Source organism: Pagrus pagrus, assembly GCF_965226575.1.
Source record: "Pagrus pagrus genome assembly, chromosome: 16".
NCBI classification, from domain to species: domain Eukaryota; kingdom Metazoa; phylum Chordata; class Actinopteri; order Spariformes; family Sparidae; genus Pagrus; species Pagrus pagrus.
In genome coordinates, this window is record NC_140200.1 from 20802753 (window position 1) to 20824553 (window position 21801).

General features: G+C 42.7%; 1 protein-coding gene across 1 annotated transcript; it reads left to right on the forward strand.

The window, feature by feature from the left end:
- Nucleotides 1-5246: 5246 nt before the first annotated feature.
- On the forward strand, nt 5247-18926 carry LOC311271370 (NLR family CARD domain-containing protein 3-like; the record flags this gene model as incomplete). Its single annotated transcript, XM_084377007.1, has 8 exons — nt 5247-5314; nt 6917-7152; nt 10150-11992; nt 13021-13194; nt 14868-15041; nt 16957-17130; nt 17577-17750; nt 18340-18926. 8 exons carry the CDS (start codon nt 5247-5249, stop codon nt 18359-18361), a joined length of 2865 nt encoding a protein of 954 aa, XP_084233133.1. The 3' UTR covers nt 18362-18926.
- Nucleotides 18927-21801: the final 2875 nt, after the last annotated feature.

The window sequence follows — 21801 nt, forward strand, 5'->3', positions numbered from 1 at the left end:
GTGAAAAATACGTCATCATAAATCCGACACAGCCAACAGTGTCGTTAGTCACGTCGTCTCGTAACTTAAACATTGTAGAGCTGCTCCTGTGTATTAGCAGCTCACAGAACTGAACCAGAACCAACTATCCTTACACATAACTGCAGTTGTCGCTATGAGCAGGTTTATTGTGATTTTCATCTTTTTTACTATTATTACATTGACGAATGACAGCTGCCAGAAATCTTTGAGCTGCAATGAGGAGAACTATAAGATTAGCGACTAAGAAAGCTCCAAAGGGAATGACTCTGAGGACCATTTCAACTTTGCTCCAGTCGTGTCCCGTCACTTCCTTCTTCGGCCCTCCTGGTGTGTGTTCTGCATCTGCATGAAGACAGAAAACCAGTGTTAGTATCTGATATCAGGAGCATCAAGTCATCAGAGTCAAACCACCACACCAACAACATTTACACCAACTCAGCAAACGTACAAATGAGACAATAAGTGACTAAATAAACAGGTAACAACAAGTAAATATCACAATCAGCTGCTAACAATAGTAGCCTACACATGCTTCTCCTGCAGTCACGTGGGGCTTCAAATTCTCCAAATCAGACGATCTGTTCAAAGGAACAGAAAGAGGGAGGGCTCGTCTGCTCACTTTCACTTTCGTTTGAGTGTTTCTCAGAATCGGAGCTGATACGGATGCAAGGAATTCAAGGAAAGTCAACGAGGCGGGGCCTGCGCTTATAAAGACTAGGCAGTGTTTACCACGGCTCACACACACTGTGGTGATGATTTGACGAACACAGCCCTGCAGGTCGACTCATTACCTCCTCCTCGTGTCGCGGATTTACTTGCAGGATATTCAGAGCTCGCATCGCTCCGTCTGCACTGTGGGATTACACGCAGACGGATCTTTATGTTGTACACACGCCAGCGCTGCTGTTAGAACAAAACGGTAAGACTTCCCACACTGGACTTAATGCACCTTTCTGTTTCTTGAGAACAAAAATGCTGTTTTGTGATTTTCATGGCTGCGCAGTGGAAATATGCGTAAAAACCTGAGTGCATGGCCTGATTGATTCCCAAAGTCCAGCTGCTAACATCTGTGAAAGTTTCAAAGACAAACAAAAATCAGAAATAATTTATGATAACTTGAGTCATTGAGGCAGTCCCACGCGCGTCGGGGCGTGCCGCTTGCTCGGCCAATTGGGCAATTATTGTGTATGCATGTCTTAACTGTCCGTGTGTTAATGGGACTGTATTTCGTGAAGATATGCAAGCCTTTGTGTTTGACCAGAATGTGCAGGAAATTGTTCTTCTATATTTTGGGGGTTCTTTGGACTATCACAATTGTTTTGATAAGTTTTTGTCGGGAGGGTCCACAGATGCTGTGTGCAAAGTTTGACAAGACAGTCTGGCTACAGACCTCGAAGCTTTTCAAAATAAAAGCGAACATACCGGAAGCACGTATTTTTCGTTCCCCATGTGAATATACTTTATTTCTTGGGGCTTTATTTTATATATATAATGTAGGTAAATATAATTTAAAAGCGAGTATACCAGAAGTAACCTATATATTTTATAGTTTCCAATGTGAACATACGTTTTCTATTGGGGCTTTATAATGTAAATATGATTTATGTGCTCAATTAAAAATATTTTTAAAAATTGTATGTTTCCAGTTCAACTGGTACGGAAGAGGATTAGGGCCACATGTGAATTTTTTTTTTTAGTTCTGACTTTAAAGTCAATTCTGAGATTAAAGTCAGAACTCAAAAAAAAAATTCACATGTGGCCCTAATCCTCTTCCGTAAACTGGAGGGTTAAGCCTGATTTATGCTTCTGCGTCGCGGCGACGGCGTAGCTACGTCGTCGACGCAGACCCCTATGCGGACCCTGCGCCGTAGCCTGACGTGCGCCTCCAAAAAATCCTGACTACGCGTCATGTCGACGCATCGAGACGTGAACGGCAAGGACTGTGATTGGTCCGCTCAGAACGTCATTTCCGGCAGTTGCTTTTCCGGTCAACAGTATAACCACACCGCCATTTTTTAAATTTTTGTGGTACGAGCGGCACGGAAAAAATGGACCAGGCAGACGAAAGAATTATCGAGGAGGTCAGCGGCTAGCGGCCTTGCAGGTGCGTGTGTGTTTGTATGTATGTGTGTGTGTGTGCGTGTGCGTGTGTGTGTGTGTGTATTATGGACGGTGGGAGGGAGGGGCTTTCTTTAAAATTGTTTTGTCTTTTATGTGTAAAGCACTTTGTGCTGCACAGCGAAGTGTATGAAAAGTGCTATATAAATAAAGTTTTGATTGATTGATTGATTGATAGCGGCTTGGCGCTGAATTGCAGAACAACACGTTCCCTCGACGCAGAACTTCGAATGCTCAATGACGGCGTAGGGTCGACGACGTAGCTACGCCGTCGCCGCGACGCAGAAGCATAAACTAGGCTTTAGGGTTAGCAAGAAAATATCAAGATAAAAACCAAACAAAATATTATATTTATATAAAAAAAAGAAGATACAAAACGGTATGGCCACTTCTAGGCAGTGGCGAACTTAGCCATTTGGGGGCTGCAGGCGAACAGTCATTTGGGGGCCCTGTATCTACCGGTCTAATGTACCTTATATCGCATAATGAGATACTCCATACAAAGGATGAACAAAAGTCACTATCCTTCCTTTCTCCCATCACACTCGGCCAGTGTAATCCATATTGGATTAAACATCCTTTTCTATGGATATTGCAAACTCTCATATTGTCCTATGGCATGGATGTGTGCAAATAGATTTGAATTTGCTTCAACTTTAGTTTTCCTGATCTTCTTCAGCCCCTGACTAATGAATGTTCTCACTGACAAGCAGGCCAGGATCAAGAGGGCAGGGGCCCCTGGGCACAAATTCTTGGATGGCCCCCCGAATACAAACACGCACACACACACGTACCTCCATCAGCTCTGTCTCTCCTCCTCAGCTCCGTCTCTCCTCCTCAGCTCCGTCTCTCCTCCTCAGCTCCGTCTCTCTCCTCTTCAGCTCTGTCTCTCTCCTCCTCAGCTCTGTCTCTCTCCTCCTCAGCCCTGTCTCTCTCCTCTTCAGCTCTGTCTCTCTCCTCCTCAGCTCTCCCTCCTCCTCAGCTGTCTCTCCTCCTCATCTCCATCTCTCCTCCTCCCCTGTCTTAGAAAGGTTTGTTCCTTGCTTTCCTGTTTGCAAACTCAGTCACAATCTCATCAAAAAAAAAAAAGTTCCTGACAAGCTGAGACTCAATGGCCATCAGTGACAGTGCACAAAGGCGCTGTTGTGTTTGCGTTGTTCGAAGTTCATTCTTAATTCTTGCCATCTGTGAAAACGATCTTTCTCCTTCACAGTTTGTGACTGGCAGTGTCAGAAAAATACGTAGGGCTACAAACACATTGATTGGGGAAAATTGATTGCAGACCATGTTTCAAGAGCACCTGCAGCAGTTTTGGAGGAGACTTATCTTGTTCACTCTGCACAAAGCATCTGAACTGTATGATTTCATCTGCCAGGTTCTGATCTAAATCAGAAGGGTATAAGGCACAGAGTGCATCAGCCTGTTTACGAACAGTGGGCAAATCATCAGATTCCAAGTTCAGCAGAATCCCAAATCTGTCAGTGATGTTCTTGTATGCCTCCATTCTGTGGGCTAAACAGCTGCTTAGCTTGTCAATGATGACATTGAACATTTCTATTTTATATCGCTCCCGGCCTTTCAGTGTTACCTCATGCTCTGTAGATTCATCCGGAAGTGCTTTGCGCCTCTTGACCCTCTTTAGTTCATCACGATATGACTGGCACACACCAGAAACGCTCTTTGCAGCTCTTTCAAAATGGTCAAATTGGTCTCGCAGTGATACAACCCATGATCTCAAAGACTCTAACAGACAAATGGCTGTCATCAGATCCAGGTCAGCCTTTTGCAGTGCTTCACTTGTCACTTTAAATCTGCTTAAGACACTGTCCCAAAACTGTGCCATGAACGACATATCAAGACTGCCTAATTTTGAGCACAGTGCTGCTGCCTCATTGCGTGTTTCACGTTTTTCTCCCATATCAGATGAAATGCTCTGAAGTACATCCCTTTTTTGTGCATAATTTCTACAAAGTGCCCTAGATGCATCTGCACGGCAACTCCAACGTGTTGATGATAGTGATTTCAATGTCATGTCTACCTTGATGTCTGCATTATTGAAGATTCTGTTCCATCTTTGAGTGGAAGCTGCACAAAAGGCATATAGGGACTGCATGAGGTCAAAGAAATGACTTGCATCTTGACAACTGCCTTCAATACTGTTGACACCCACCAAATTTAGAGAATGTGCTGCGCAGGGTTTATAATGGATTAAGGGGTTCTTGTTCTTCAAGTGAGCCTGCAGCCCATTATAACGTCCAGACATGTTACTTGCATTATCATATGCTTGGCCTCTGCAGTTTGCAAGATCTAGGCCTAAACTGTCAAGCATAGCCATTACAGTATTGGCCAAGCTCTCCCCTGTGTGATTCTCAATTGGCTCAAATCCAACAAATCGCTCTATTATTTTTTCTTCTTCATTCACAAATCAGAAAAATGAAGGTCAGTTGGTCAATATGTGACAGATCAGGAGTGGAGTCCACAATCACAGAGAAGTACTTGGCATGCTGTATCTCTGCAGCTATGGTAGCTTTCACTTTGTCGCCCATTTGCTTTATCAACTCCTCATATATAGTGGATGAAACATAGGATGTGCTTCCCCTTCCCTCCTCCCCATGTAACTTTTTTCCCCCTCCTGTTCTCTGTCCCACTCAGGGGAGGAGCAAAGGAGGAGCTTTTGTGTGCATCTGCGTGAAACACACAGTGATTGATTGATTTGATTATTTACTGTGACTTTACTTACTGTGAGTCAGTTTTCTCCCTGTGGACTGTGCAGGAAAGAAATGTTGGAGTGAACTCAACAGTTTGATTCATCTGTGGACACAAAGTCCTGATTGGCTGAATATTACTCTTTAAACCTACAGTAACCCAAGAAAACAAGCACAGGTCTGAAGAAAACTGACCAGTTGGACTTCTGGCTGCTTTTATTATACTGCATAATGTGTGTGTGAAGGGGAGAGAGAGTGTGTGTTACCTGATTCTTTTGTCCTGACCTCACAGCTACTGTTTCACTTCTCAGACTGACTTCAGAGCAGAAGATGAGTGTTTGTGTGAAGGAGGAGGAGGAGGAGGAGGACAGAGCAGAGTCTCCAGTATCCAGCTCTCTGTCTATGAAGAGTGACCAGTCCAATGATCATCCTCCAGACTTCAGTGTTGAACCTGGACCATCAGACTCAAAGTAAGACAACTGATACTTGTAGTGGAATTTCGGTTGCTTGACCATTTTGGAGAGATGAAGAAAACTCAGAGACATGTGCTTTGAGCATGAAGACAAAATGTTCTGTTAAAGATGTTACGACTACTGTCGTAATGTTGTGACGTATACAGGTGCGTGTGTGTGTGTGCTCTTCTGTCCTCCCTGAATGCAGCGCCTACTGACTGGACTCCTCCTCCTCTGAGCGCTAATTGGTTGCCGGATCTGGCCGAGGCTATAAAAGACCGAGATGGCGTCGGAGAGAGGCAGAGAGAGAGAGGCAGAGAGAGACGAAGTCCACACGCTCCTCATAGATCCAACCAGCCACACCAGGGCATCTTTGTACTTTTGCGTTTGTAGGGGTGGACTGCCATTTCTGTTGATTTGTTTTCTCCTGTGTTTGGCCAGTCAGGGAGGTTAGCTTTTGTCTTTGAGTTCTGTTTTGTTTCCCGACAGGTCAGCTGATTTCCGGAGGTAGATTTCTTTTTGTTTGTTATGTTGGCCTGAGTCCATCCTGAGATAATTCATTAACTCACAGTTCTGTTGGAATAATAAATTCTTTATTCAACTTCTTTAATCCTGGTGGCTGCTTGGGTTTTGGGGAGAATGGGGCTTATTCATGTTGCGTCCCAGTCACCCCTGGATGGGTCGTAACAAAGAACTATTCCTGCAGATACTGTTTCAAACTGAGATGATCTTAATCTGGATTTAATAGCCACAAACTGCTGACGGTATTTCTGGAGAACGTCTCTCTCTCTTTTCTGTGCAGAGCAGGTAGAGGTACAGGAGGGATAGAGCGAGAGGAGATTGTCCACTTGTTAAACCGTTACGAATGCTGTTGTTCTCTCACACTTACAAAATGCTAAAATGGGTCATCAGATATACTTTAGTGGCCGTTAATATACCTAGTTGGCCCGCCGAAGTAAATGTGTGGGAAACACTACGTCATGTGTACGTGAGTGAGAGGGTGTCGGTCTACCACAAATACATGAACGTATGGGAAACCTCATCGGTGTGCACCTGTTGTGCATATTGATAAGCTAGTTTGTGGATCGACTTTATTGATAGTCTATATTTATGAAGAACACAACAAAAATGAATCACAAAATTGAAAACCAAATCCTACCAAACGAACCAATATCAGAATAGTTGACTATTTGGGTCCAGCCCTGCTGGTGCTTTTTTCTTTTCTTGGTTTGTTGGTTTGTTTTTCTTTGGGGAAGTTTTGAAATACATGTATGCCTTCATTTCATAGTTAAAAATGATTTTATAGTTAAAAAGTCATCTCATAGTTAAAAAGTTGTGTAATAGTTAAAAAGTGTCATAGTTAAAAAGTCGTGTCATAGTGGTCTACCACAGTTATTGAGAACACTTTTAACTCCAGGTTCAAACTGACTAAACAGAAGAGTTGAAATAACACAAGTAGCCATTTTTATTCCAGACTGAATGCTGAATTCAGTCAGAAAGTAAAGACAGTTTTACTGTCCTCTGTCAGCTGATCTGAGCTTCTCAACAGTCTCGACCAAATCTTGATGTTTTTAGAAACAATCAACAAATGGTATTAGTTCTAAAGAAATGTCTTCACAGAGAGAAGAAGAGGAGGCATGTTTCTGTGGCGGAGCAGCCGTCCTGCTGTGTTTCCTGTCAGGGCGTCCAGAAGGATCCAGTCTCTACCACCTGTGGACACTGGTTCTGCAGACAGTGCATCACATCATACTGGTTCCAGTCTGCTTCACCAGGACACTCCTCCTGTCCCCAGTGTGGGAAAAGATCCAGAACAAGAGCTGGACTGCAGACAGCCAGTCTGACCAGCACTGTACAAAGTAAGACTATATATCTGTCTGATGTCTTCATGTCTGAACATACAACTTGTTGTTTTAATACATGTGTTATGCACACATTAACCAATCAGAAAGCTGTTTGTTCTCTGCATGCATAGATGGAGATGGAGAAGTGTCAGACAGCAGCTTGAGACAAAACAGCACTTTAAACAACAGTCCACATTAGCTTTCCTGCTAACATCTCCTCCTCCTCTAACTTACAAACACACACCTCGTCCTGCAGATCCACTTGTTGAACAAGCGACCAAACAAACATCCAGTGAGGAAAAGTGCACTGCTAACATCTATTTTCAGGCTTCAGCAGATAGCTAATTAGCTACTCAGTTTCAGCACATTAAACAGCTGCTTGAATCTCCAAAAAATGTAACCTGCTTCATTGCAATACGTTCATTTAGCTGACCTTTTCATCCAAAGTGACTGAAAATAACTGATTGAACCATGTGTATACAACATGAGTAGATCAAATTCATCAATTATGCTAAAATGTTTCAAGAACTACAATTAGAAGCAATAAGAGATCGAGAGAGAGATTGTTTTTATGGGCCAAGTTGCCGTTTGAACAGGAGAGTTTTCAGTTCGAACAGGAGAGTTTTCAGTCTGAAGTTGTGTCGAGTTTCTTCTGTTCTGATGTCACTGGGGAGTTTGTGTCACTATTGTGGATCCAGGACATCAAACAGTCTGGATCTAGTTGAGCAGTAGCTGGTCCCACCTTGTAGTGAGGGAATAACAAGCAGTTAGCAGCAGCAGAATGTAGTGGACGGGCTGAGGTGCAGGTGGTGGTCATTTACAGGGGCCAACCTGAGATGTTGTCCCTCAAACAAAGGAATTCAGTTCAAGAAACAGTGCTGTGCATAGAGGTGAGCCCAACTAAATCTAGTTGGTAGAGATGTGACATTCCCTGTCCTGAGGACCAGTCTGGGATGCCAGGGATCAGTTCACCTTCCGTCTTTTGCATGAAACTGGCACACACCTGACCCCAATGCCTGTCCCTGCTGGTAGTCAGCCCGCAGGGTGGCGTCTCCATGTAGTCAAAGACCATCCACCAGATATTCACCAGCGATCTCCACTCCCAGGTTTAGTTCCAGAAAGGTGCCCTGATTTCCCTTTCCTGGTTCAGGTGCTGCTGCACCTTTGAGGCTGATTCATATACAGTTAGGTCCGGAAATATTTAGACAGTGACACAATTTTCATAATTTTGGCCCTGTACGCTACCACAATGGATTTGAAATGAAATAATCGAGATGAAATTGAAGTGCAGACTTTCAGCTTTAATTTGAGGGTATTTACCTAAAGTAATTGGACAATTGAGTCAAAAGCTGTTTCATGAGCAGTCGTGGGCGATTCCCTCGTTATTTCATCATCAATTAAGCAGGTAAAAGGTCTGGAGTTGATTTCAGGTGTGGCATTTTCATTTGGAAGCTGTTGCTGCAAATCCACAACATGCAGTCTAAGGAGCTCTCAATGCAAGTGAAACAGGCCATCCTTAGGCTGCGAAAAAAGAAAAAATCCATCAGAGAGATAGCAGAAACATTAGGGGTGGCCAAATCAACAGTTTGGTACATTCTGACTAAAAAGGAACGCACTTTTGAGCTCGGCAATACAAAAAGGCCCGGACAACCACGGAAGACAACAGCGGTTGATGAACGCAGGATCCTTTCCATGGTAAAGAAGAACCCCTTCACAACATCCAGTGAAGTGAAGAAGACTCTCCAGGAAGTAGGCGTATCATTATCCAAGTCTACCATAAAGAGAAGACTTCACGAGAGCAAATACAGAGGGTTCACCACAAGGTGCAAACCATTCATAAGCCTCAAGAATAGAAAGGTCAGATTAGGGTTTGCCAGAACACATCTAAAAAAGCCAGCCCAGTTCTGGAACAGCGTTCTTTGGATGGATGAAACTAAGATCAACCTGAACCAGAATGATGAGAAGAGAAAAGTATGGAGAAGGCTTGGAACAGCTCATGATCTGAAGCACACCACATCATCTGTAAAACATGGTGGAGGCAGTGTAATGGCATGGGCATGCATGGCTCCCAATGGCACTGGGTCACTAGTGTTTATTGATGATATTACAGAAGACGGAAGCAGCCGCATGAATTCTGAAGTCTATAGGAACGTTCTGTCTGCTCACATTCAGCCAAATTCAGCAAAGTTGATTGGACGGCACTTGATTGGATTGCGAAAGCAACCCAGGAGTTTTTCAAGGCAAATGAGTGGAATATTCTACAATGACCGAGTCAGTTACCTGATCTCAATCCGATCGAGCATGCATTCCACTTGCTTAAGACAAAACTTAAGGCAGAAAGACCTGCAAAAAAACAACAACTGAAGACAGCTGCAGTCAAGGCCTGGCAAAGCATCACAAAGGAGGAAACCCAGCGTTTGGTGATATCCATGGGTTCCAGATTTAAGGCAGTCACCGCCTGCAAAGGACTTCTTAACAAAATATTAAGAATGAACGTTTTATTTATGACTATATTAATTTGTCCAATTACTTTAGGTCCCTTGAAATGAGGGGACTATGTATGAAAATGTTTGCAAATCCTAAACCCTTCCTCCAATTTTGATGTAAATACCCTCAAATTAAAGCTGAAATTCTGCACTGCAATTTTATTTTGATTATTTCATTTCAAATCCATTGTGGTAGCATACAGGGCCAAAATTATGAAAATTGTGTCACTGTCCAAATATTTCCGGACCTAACTGGAGGTTCTTTGAATCACTCTCAGTCTGGCCCCTCCTCTGGGGCTATTTAGCTTTATGAGACCCCGCCAGGGGCTAATGCCCCCGACAACAGAGCTCCGAGGATCACAGGGACACACAAACCTCTCCACTACGTTAGGTGGAAAGAAAGAAAAAGAAAACAACTAACATATTCTTATACTGATGTTTTTTTAATTTGTAATGAAAAGACCATTGACTGACTGCTGATTGTCAAATTGTATTTTTTGTCTCCCACTTTTTTCTCTTTTTTCAGTGAATGTTGGTCTGCAGGAGGTTTCCCATGAACATAAGATCAGTCTGAGGAGGAGATGTGAACGTGTGACTGAAGGTGGTGATGAAACAGGAAGTGGAACCCTCCTTAACAAGATCTACACTGAGCTCTACATCACAGAGGGACAGAGTGAAGAGGTTATTACCCAACATGAGGTGAGCCAGCTTGAGACAGTTTCCAAGAAGAAGACCTTCAGTGAAACTCCAATCAAGTGCTGCGACCTCTTTAAAGCCTCACCTGACCAACAGAGACGCATCAGAGTCGTTCTGACGAACGGCGTCGCTGGCGTTGGAAAAACCTTCTCGGTGCAGAAGTTCACTCTGGACTGGGCAGAGGGCTCCAAAAACCAAGATGTCAGTCTGCTGGTTCTGCTTTCGTTCAGGGAGCTGAACCTGATCAGAGATCAGCAGTACAGTCTTCTCAGGCTGCTCCATGTTTTCCATCCAACATTACAGAAGGTGACAGCAGAAGAGCTCGCTGTCTGTAAACTTCTGTTCATCTTTGACGGCCTGGATGAAAGCAGACTTTCACTGGATTTCAAGAACAAAGAGGTCGTGTCTGATGTCACACAGAAGTCATCAGTTAGCGTGCTGCTGACAAACCTCATCGAGGGGAAGCTGCTTCCCTCGGCCCTCATCTGGATAACTTCCCGACCTGCAGCAGCCAATCAGATCCCTCCTTCACTTGTTGACAGGGTAATAGAAGTACGAGGCTTCACAGACGTCCAGAAGGAGGAATACTTCAGGAGGAGGTTCAGTGATAAAGATCTGTCCAGCAGAGTCATCTCACACATCGAGACCTCCAGGAGCCTCCACATCATGTGTCTGATCCCAGTCTTCTGCTGGATCACTGCTACTGTTCTGGACCACATGTTGACTACAGACCAGAGAGGAGAGCTGCCCAAGACCCTGACTGACATGTACTCACACTTCCTGCTGGTTCAGACAAAGAGGAAGAAGCAGAAGTACGATGAGGGACATGAGACGAGTCCACAGGAGCTGATGGAGGCTGACAGGGAAGTTCTTCTGAAGCTGGGGAGGCTGGCGTTTGAACATCTGGAGGAAGGAAATATCATGTTCTACCAAGAAGACCTGGAGCGGTGTGGTCTTAATGTCACAGAGGCCTTGGTGTACTCAGGAGTTTGTACAGAGATCTTCAGAAGAGAGAGTGTGATCTTCCAGAAAACGGTCTACTGCTTTGTTCATCTGAGCGTTCAGGAGTTTCTGGCTGCAGTCTACAAGTTCCACTGTTACACCAACAGGAACACAGAGGAGGACTTCCTGGGAGGACAGGAGGAGGATGATCAGGATGAGGAGGAAGAGAACTTCCTGAGTGGTCGGAGGTATAAAAACAGTGACTCTTCCCTGGATGACTTCCTGAGGAGCGCCATGCAGAAATCCCTCAAAAGTAGAAATGGCCACCTGGACCTGTTTGTTCGCTTCCTTCATGGCCTCTCTCTGACGTCCAACCAGAGACTCTTAGCAGGCCTGCTGGGTCAGACAGACAACAGTCCAGAAATCATCCAGAGAGCCATCAACAACCTGAAGGAGATGAACAGTGATAAGATCTCTCCTGACAGAAGCATCAACATCTTCCACTGTCTGACGGAGATGAACGACCACTCAGTCCATCAGGAGATCCAAGAGTTCCTGAAGTCAGAGAACGGATCAGAGAAGGAACTCTCTGAGATCCACTGCTCAGCTCTGGCCTACATGCTGCAGATGTCAGAGGAGGTTCTGGATGAGTTGGACACACAGAACTACAACACATCACAACAGGGAAAACAGAGACTGATTCCAGCTGTGAGGAACTGTAGAAAGGCTCGGTAAGTCCAGATGTGGTTAACATTAAAAATCACGGTAAAGCTGAAGCCTTCAGTATTAAAGACAAACACTTTACACACATGCATTATATAAAACCTCAACACGATACATGTTTTCCTGACCAGGTATGAAACCTGCTTATTGAATCAATTATCATCACCAAGCTCAGAGATGAAATGACATGTAGTCGTCTACTTTCCAAAACATTTACTTCAGCCAGGTGAACTCCACTTGAGACAAATGATTACCCATCGAATGATAATAACTCAATCTTTAGCACTAATTATACTATTGATGCAGTAGAAGCCGTTGAATTGATTTAATGGGAGGTGAAAAGCAGACGGAGTGACAGAAAAAAATGCATCAAAGAACAAAATCCACACAAACACATAACTGAGGTAAACACATACGAGTGCAGTTACAACCTACAGTGAATTTACATAAAGCTTAATGAATATAAATCAACTCAAATCTGACACGTTAACATTACAGTCATTTGGACACTTTTGTCCTAAACATCAGTTTGCGGTTCATGTTGCTCAAGGACACTCGGGGAGGTTCATTTATTTATTTATTTTCTTGAATAACACTTTTAAAAGCAGTTACAAAGTGCTGTACACACACCAAACAGCAAAACAATGAAAGAGTCACAAGAAAAAGCAAGTTTTACCCCGACAATTACAAATATAAATATAAAGACAACAGATTGAATAAAACAAACCAAAATCAAACATCAAGATAAAAACATCCACATCAGGGGTTAAAAGCAGCTTTATTCAAGTGTGTTTTGGGGGGTGATATAAAATGGGGCACCGATTCAGCCCCTCTGATCTCCTCAGGCAGGGAAAGTCTGGGGCCTCGTGGACAGAAGGAGCTCAAGTTTCAAAGTACAAACCTTGTGATCAATGACTGACCAACTCAGGCTGACCAACTGACCACCTGTGCTTTGTGATGCAAAATGTATGTATCTGTTTTGTCATTAAAGTGTCACAGTTTATTGTTTTTAATGTTCTATTATCTGTCATCACAGATTTAATGACAGTGGACTCTCAGAGAGTCACTGCGAAGTTGTGGCCTCAGCTCTGAAGTCCAACCCCTCCCATCTGAGAGAGCTGGACCTGAGTGACAACCAGCTGCAGGATTCAGGAGTGAAGCTTCTCTCTGCTGGACTGGAGAGTCCAAACTGTCAACTGGAGACTCTGGGGTCAGTTCATGTGTTTCTGTGTGTCTATAAAATTTAATTAATTTGCATTTTTTTGCTCTCTCCCTTTTGCTCGACCACACATTCTCTACACACAGCACACACGTGTGGTTGTTTATCACAACAAGGAAACTAGCTTTACTTGAGAAAGGCTGCAGGCAGCGAGACAGAAGACTGCTGAAAAGGTAGAAAGTGAAATGTTACTTCAGAGCGTGGAGGACGAGACGACTCTGGCTGTTCCGACTGACCAATCAGTGGTCTGCAGTGTGTTAACTCCACCTTTTAGCATGGATCAGTGTGCATCAGTGAAGCTAAAAGTGTTCATAGTTGTTTCAGACAGCCAAAGGTGGAGCGAAGAGCTGCTGGAGGCTCAACAATGGTTTAAATATGGAGGTAACTTCTCACATGTTCTCTCCTGGAAGACATTCGTAGTGTTTCACTCAGTTCATATTTCAAAGTGACAGAAATAGTTGTGTCACAAATGAAAAAAGAGCTGAGAGAGAAGTTCAAACCTGGGCTCTAGCTCACCTCCACTCAGCCTCTAATCACAGAGTGAGGAAGGTGTTATGTTTGTTTGTCAGTTTTGTTAAGTTACAGAAATTGTTGGACACATACCCTCTAATCTTACATCAGAAAGGTGATCTAAACTCTGATTCAGCACACTGCACATGTTGAATGTGTGAAACTCTGAAGACAAACTTTAATAACAATGAAAATATTACACTGCTGATGAATTATAAGTGTGACACAATTATTTCACACATATTGTTGTTCTCACATGTTTAAATCCATTTTAATATTTATTTTAAACCGTGGTTAATACTTTGAAAACATTATTCCAAACTGTTTAAATCTTACTTTTCATGTCATCAGCTCTGAAGGGGATTTGACCACATAGATTCTGTCCTGATTCACACTGAGCATCTTGTTCTGCTTCATATTAAATCATATCTAATATAACATCAAAAATTCAACACTGTTTTTTTCTCTATCAACCTCTCTATCATTGATTTGCACTTTTCCTTCTTGCTTCTGAAAATCAAAATAGAAACGTTGTGTTTTCTTCTCTGTCAGACAACAACAAATGTGTTTGTTCCAAACCTTTATGATGATATGTGACGTCTGTACTGACTGAAAAACTCAACTCAGGATGACTTTTATCTTAAAGCTCCTGTTGGTGAGATAGTTGATTTTTGAATCTCGTTCCCAACCCGTCAAATACTGACACTTTGGGATGGCGGCCGACCCGACCTACAATCCCAGAGCGTCAGTATTTGAAGAGTTGGGAACGAGACTCAAAATTCAACTATCTTAATAACAGGAGCTTTAAATAGTAGAATCAAATGTTAAATCAGTTTCTGTGGGTTTTATTTGGCTGCACAACATGAGTTTGTATAGATGGAGCCTCTGGTGGAGCTGGCAGAGTTTAAGAGGTGACATCACTACGTCTTTATTGATGCAGCAGCACGTTGTCATTAATATTAATGAGAGCTCTGTTTCACTTTGTGTATTTGACAGTGTTGAACCTGCATCCTGTTGGGTTCAGGTGTTTGGAGTTTCATTTTCTAAACGTCTACATTCTGAACCTTCTTCAGCTCTGAACAGATTATCAAACACTGAATGATTTCAAGCAGGAACATTGTCTTTTAAAGTTACATCATTTATTCTTTTTTCAGATTGTGGAACTGCAGTTTGTCAGAGATCAGCTGTGCTTCTCTGGCCTCAGCTCTGAAGTCCAACCCCTCCCATCTGAGAGAGCTGGACCTGGGTGGAAACCAGCTGCAGGATTCAGGAGTGAAGCTTCTCTCTGCTGGACTGGAGAGTCCAAACTGTCGACTGGAGACTCTGGGGTCAGTTCATGTGTTTCTGTGTATCTATAAAATTTAATTAATTTGCATTTTTTTGCTCTCTCCCTTTGCTCGACCACACATTCTCTACACACAGCACACACGTGTGGTTGTTTATCACAACAAGGAAACTAGCTTTACTTGAGAAAGGCTGCAGGCAGCGAGACAGAAGACTGCTGAAAAGGTAGAAAGTGAAATGTTACTTCAGAGCGTGGAGGACGAGACGACTCTGGCTGTTCCGACTGACCAATCAGTGGTCTGCAGTGTGTTAACTCCACCTTTTAGCATGGATCAGTGTGCATCAGTGAAGCTAAAAGTGTTCATAGCTGTTTCAGACAGCCAAAGGTGGAGCGAAGAGCTGCTGGAGGCTCAACAATGGTTTAAATATGGAGGTAACTTCTCACATGTTCTCTCCTGGAAGACATTCGTAGTGTTTCACTCAATTCATATTTCAAAGTGACAGAAATAGTTGTGTCACAAATGAAAAAAGAGCTGAGAGAGAAGTTCAAACCTGGGCTCTAGCTCACCTCCACTCAGCCTCTAATCACAGAGTGAGGAAGGTGTTAATGTTTGTTTGTCAGTTTTGTAAAGTTACAGAAATTGTTGGACACAGACCCTCTAATCTTACATCAGAAAGGTGTGGCCCCTAGTGATGCACAGGCCGACCCGCGTGTTGGGCTGGGTCGGGTCAAGAAATGTTCACTTTATTGGCGGGGCGAGGCGGGGCGGGGCGGGTGTGGTGGGTCATTAAGGATTATGTTTATTTTTATTAATATTTTAATTTGTTGTTGCCAGTTTCAAGTGCCACACGAAGGGCTGTTTTCAAACACATTTGTCATACCAAATAAAAGCCTTATTCAATGACATATTTAACATGTATTTAATAGCGGCGGGGCGGGGTGGGGCAGGTTGTGAAAATAGATCTCCGCAGAGATTTAAATCTCTGAAAATAAAGTGTTGAATCTTTGAAAAAAGGAGGTTGGATGATGTTTAAGTCACGTTGGACAAAAGACACGAGTGTAATGTCATCTCTGATTCAGCACACTGCACGTGTTGAATGTGTGAAACTCTGAAGACAAACTTTAATAACAATGAAAATATTACACTGCTGATGAATTATAAGTGTGACGCAATTATTTCACACATGTTGTTCTCACATGTTTAAATCCATTTTAATACTTATTTTAAACCGTGGTTAATACTTTGAAAACATTATTCCAAACTGTTTAAATCTTACTTTTCATGTCATCAGCTCTGAAGGGGATTTGACCACATAGATTCTGTCCTGATTCACACTGAGCATCTTGTTCTGCTTCATATTAAATCATATCTAATATAACATCAAAAATTCAACACTGTTTTATTCTCTATCAACCTCTCTATCATTGATTTGCACTTTTCCTTCTTGCTTCTGAAAATCAAAATAGAAACGTTGTGTTTTCTTCTCTGTCAGACAACAACAAATGTGTTTGTTCCAAACCTTTATGATGATGATTTAGTCTGTACTGACTGAAAAACTTCAACTCAGGATGACTTTTATCTTAAAGCTCCTGTTGGTGAGATAGTTGATTTTTGAATCTCATTCCCAACCCGTCAAATACTGACACTTTGGGATGGCGGCCGACCCGACCTACAATCCCAGAGCGTCAGTATTTGAAGAGTTGGGAACGAGACTCAAAATTCAACTATCTTAATAACAGGAGCTTTAAATAGTAGAATCAAATGTTAAATCAGTTTCTGTGGGTTTTATTTGGCTGCACAACATGAGTTTGTATAGATGGAGCCTCTGGTGGAGCTGGCAGAGTTTAAGAGGTGACATCACTACGTCTTTATTGATGCAGCAGCACGTTGTCATTAATATTAATGAGAGCTCTGTTTCACTTGTCTTTTAAAGTTACATCATTTATTCTTCATTCAGATTGTGGAACTGCAGTTTGTCAGAGATCAGCTGTGCTTCTCTGGCCTCAGCTCTGAAGTCCAACCCCTCCCATCTGAGAGAGCTGGACCTGAGTCACAACAAGCTGCAGGATTCAGGAGCGAAGCTTCTCTCTGCTGGACTGGAGAGTCCGAACTGTCTACTGGAGACTCTGAGGTCAGACACCATTTTTTACTTTTGTGCTCAGATTAATGATATGAAAGTTGTGTTGACACTAAACTGCAGACATCAAGCTGATATTATACTGATCCCCACTGAGTATCTTTATGCTAACATCTGTTTTCTTCTTCTGTGGTTTAGTCCATTGACTGTGGCAGAGCAATGTTGAGCTGCACATTTAAAACCTTCATATGACAACATGAATAATTCACTCTGAACATCCTCAACTATTGATTTTCATCTTAGATTCCAAATCGTGTTTTTTAAAATGTGTTTTTAAAGTGATGAGAAAAATACATACTACAATGAAAAGTTAAATAATCTCTATTTTAACTATCAGACAATAACAAATTGTCTTTTTACAACATTTTAATGAAGCTTTGTGACGTTTATACTGACTGAATATTTAAATTGTGAAGTTACATCATTTATTCTTTATTCAGATTGGAGAAGTGCAGTTTGTCAGAGATCAGCTGTGCTTCTCTGGCCTCAGCTCTGAAGTCCAACCCCTCCCATCTGAGAGAGCTGGACCTGAGAGGAAACGACCTGCAGGATTCAGACGTGAAGCTGCTGTCTGAACTTGTGGAGAGTCCACGCTGTAGACTGGAGACTCTGAGGTCAGTAGAGAGTTGGAGTCAGTCCATGCTGGTTTCAGCAGTATTGTTATAAACACAGTCAGTATCAAAGTAAAGATCCAGCATTTCCTGCTTTCCTCAGTGAAGCTGTGAGAGGAGAACTGTGACAGGCTTTAGGATTGGACAGAAAGAGATAGAGGAGGAACAGTCAGCCAATCAGATGAGCCAGAAGCTTGTTGTGATCGTGTGTTGGAGTTGAAGTGAAGACGACTGTTGTTGTTGTGTTCATGTCTTCAGGAAGTAAAGCTGGATCACAGCTGACAGCATCACAGGATGTGTAGAGACAGCGGTCCTCATCCATCAAACTGTTGTAGCATCAAATCTTTGTTCTCTCATTTCAACACTAAAGAACTGATCAGTCCATCTTTGTCACAGCTCGCAGGTCTATGAGCTTCACTCCAACACGTTAACATGAGAGCTGAAAGGAAGCTGGCTACGCTACACAGCCGCTCCACTTGTGGTCTGAACAGGACTGAAGTCCTGCTGGTCTTTATATCACTGACTGACAGCTGATGGAGTCTCTGTAAACACTCATTTATCACTTCTGCTGTCTCTCTGCTTCTCTCATCAGCTTGCGATCTCTGTCAGAGTGAGTGATGAGAAAGGTGGAGGTGTTGAGAGGATCAGCTGTGTCCTGATGATCCAGAGAGGTTGAAGCAGCACCATCAGCTGGTGGGTGGAGAGGCTCTGACTGGGCAGCAGTGACTGACAGACCAATCACAACATGTGGAGATGACTGTCAGTGTGAACTGCTCTCAGATCAGCTCCACTGTCCGGTCCAGCATCATCCCTGTGTTCCTCTGGATGTGACAGAGTATCATCAGTGTATCTGGACTGCTCTGCTGCTGCTTTGTCCTTCTACACAGTCTCTGCAGACACACTGACTCTTCCACTCCTTCTGCTCCACACTCAGACCCCTCCTCCACCTAGAACCTGGACCTGGACCAGAGTCTGGATTCAGGTTTTCTGTTTTTGATTCACTCAGATACCCTGAACACAAAGTGACTCTGCAGTGTCAACAGAGTCGAGATCCCTACACACCTGCCATACACCATCGGCAAGTAACAGGACATTATTCAAGATTCAAAGATTTATTTGTCACATGCAATTGTACAAGTACAGCAGCAGTAAAAATGAAATTGCAACCACTCCGTTAACTGTGCAATTTAAATAGAAAAGATAATATATATATATATATATATATATATATATATATATATATGTATATATACACACATACATATTGTTATAAACAAAAAGACAAAAAGTATTTACAGAAAGAACCGTGTGCAAAGTAGCAGGGTGTGTATGCATGTGTGTGATATATGGTATGTGCTGAGTGTGTGTTATGTTGGTTTATAAGAGTTTATTGTCTGAATGGCCTGATGGAAGAAGCTCCTCCTGAGGCTCAGTCCTGGCCATGACACTGCGTAGGCGCTTGCCAGAAGGCAGCTTCACAAACAGTTCATGGTTGGGGTGGTGAATGTCCGTCATGATCCTGGTCGCTCTGGACCTGCACCGCCTGGTGTAAATGTCCTGAAGGCAGGGCGATGCAGTTCTAGTGATGCGCTCAGCACATCGGATCACTCTATGGAGAGATACCTATACCTAGTGAACAGTGATTAAGAAAAATATAAGAGCTCTGCTATTACTGGATTGTGTTTATAATCAGATGTCTAATAATTGTTGTCATTCACATATGTTGTAGCCAATTTTGTGTGAATATGTTATGTTGTGTATGTTTTTGGTGAGTCATGTAAATAGCAGTGTTGCTCGTCCACCTGCGCACCAGGGGGCATAGACAGGGAATCACGGTGGTAACGTAGTCTATTTAGGGGAGTCACTGGTGAACAGGTGGAGGGGAATTAGGATCACGGAGGCCACACAGTTTTTTCAACCGTCCGTTTGTGTGTGTGTTCGTCCGAGATGCTTTCTGTTATATCATAACGTTAGTCTTTTCGTTTTTCTTTCATATTTACACGTTGGTTTCAGTTCAGTCATTCAACACAGCTGGTTTTCTGTAAATATTTTTTCTCTGCATAAAAGATTAGATTGCCACTACAACACTACACTACATATGTATACACAAACATGTTATTATATCTTACAATTTAAATATGTATCTTTTAGAAAAATAATGACAGCCTTGTAACATTTCCTCATTTTGTCACACATCCCTAAAATCCCTTCCAAACTCCATCTCCGCCCTACTTCAAATATCCTACTACGTAATTCATTACGCTATACATCATATTTGCTACATTTCATAACATTTCATGTTCAACATTTTCAGAAACCTTACAAACATCAAACTTATCCAACACACACTTTGCCATTAAATGAAGACTTGATTTTAATCCTGTGTGTCCGAGTCTTAGCCTTGAAATAATCACTTCCTCTCTTCTGCATTTTCCCTTAAAATCCTTTATGTTAACCGATTTCTGAGTGTTGTAGTACTCCCAGCAATCACTTACTGTTGGAATTATGTGTGAATAAATATAGTATCAGTTTTTGATTAGCTAAATCTTATGCTAAATCTTATGCTATTCTGTTATGCTGAAATCTGTGGAGAGCTTGACCACAGGACATTTACATATCTGCCACTTTCACCTAGCAACAAGTTACTCAACAAGTTGTTCTCTGTGCTCTGTGTTACACCAATGATATACGATCACGCCCAGTTGTCTGTGAATAAAAGTTATGCACGGGGGAGAGCTTGTTGGAAGACTGCTGATCAGACTCACAGTGCTGACACCTGTACTTCCCCTTTGCAAAGAAAGACAAACTCTGAGTCCGTGTCTTTTTGTGTGTATTTTATTAGTGTTAAACCTAACATTCTTTGGTGCCGTGACCCGGATCCCAACATACCCAGTTCTGTCAGAAGGAGGACGACACACCGAAGCCCGTCGACGGCCAGGATCACATCAGGTGACCTGAAGGAAAGCCCGGGGGAGCGAATTCTCCGCCCGGCCGGTGATATAGACTTCCCCTCCCACTGTATAGTGCTGGATTGACGGGATCCGGACAGACTACACCAGACCGGACTGCAGATAGACCGTGAGTATAAAGTGAGCATGGTTATGCTGAAATAACCCTAAGCAGAATAGTGGCGCTGAAGGACCACGGTAAAAGTTTATACTAGAAGTGCACAGGTAAAACTCGTGAGTTGAAGCAGCAGCACTGACTGATACCCTACGGTAACAACATACATCAGTGGACTGTTGAAGTAGACCATGAGTTCTAGTTAAACTATAAAAGTGAAAGATACAGTAACATAAAAATGGGAAACTGTTGTAGTACTCACGGAGCGATAGAAAACTCAGGAATAAAAGGCGATGAAAAGTTCATGATGGAACTACATCCACACAGTGTAAAATACTTACCTAAATGGAGAAAAAAGTATAGCGTAACAGGAAGACTCAAAGTAGAGGAATTAAAAGAGCTTGTAGGTAAATTAGAGGCAAGTGTTGCAGTAAAAAAAAAAAAAAAAAAAACATAGGAAGGAGGAAGAGTTGACAAATGCCAAGAAATGGCTAGAACAGGCGTACAAAAGACAAGCAAATAGTACAAAAAATAAACAAAAGAGAAAAGAAGACGCAAAAGCAATGTTTGTACGAAAGAAAGATAATGAAGGAGTAATTAAAGGTAGATGGAGGCCTGATCAACCTCCCGATGCTGACGATGTACAAGGGGCGGCGGGGGGAGAAGCAGTAACCCCCCCTATAACCAGGCCAAAAACATCAAAATCAACCCCACCAATATATCCTTCACTGGTCCCAAGAGAACTGCCTGAAGCAAAATCACTAAGACCAGCAGACAAAATAAAACCCCCAGTGAGGTAAGAACCAGATTTACTGGATGCTGGCGTGATAAGAGAGTGTCCCGACTCACCCTGTAACACACCCATCTTCCCAGTGAAAAAGGCAGACGGTACTAATTGGGGAATGGTGCAGGATCTCAGACAAATAAACGAAGCTGTGCAATCTCGCGCTCCTCTAGTGCCGGATCCGCACACTCTGTTAAACACTCTGCA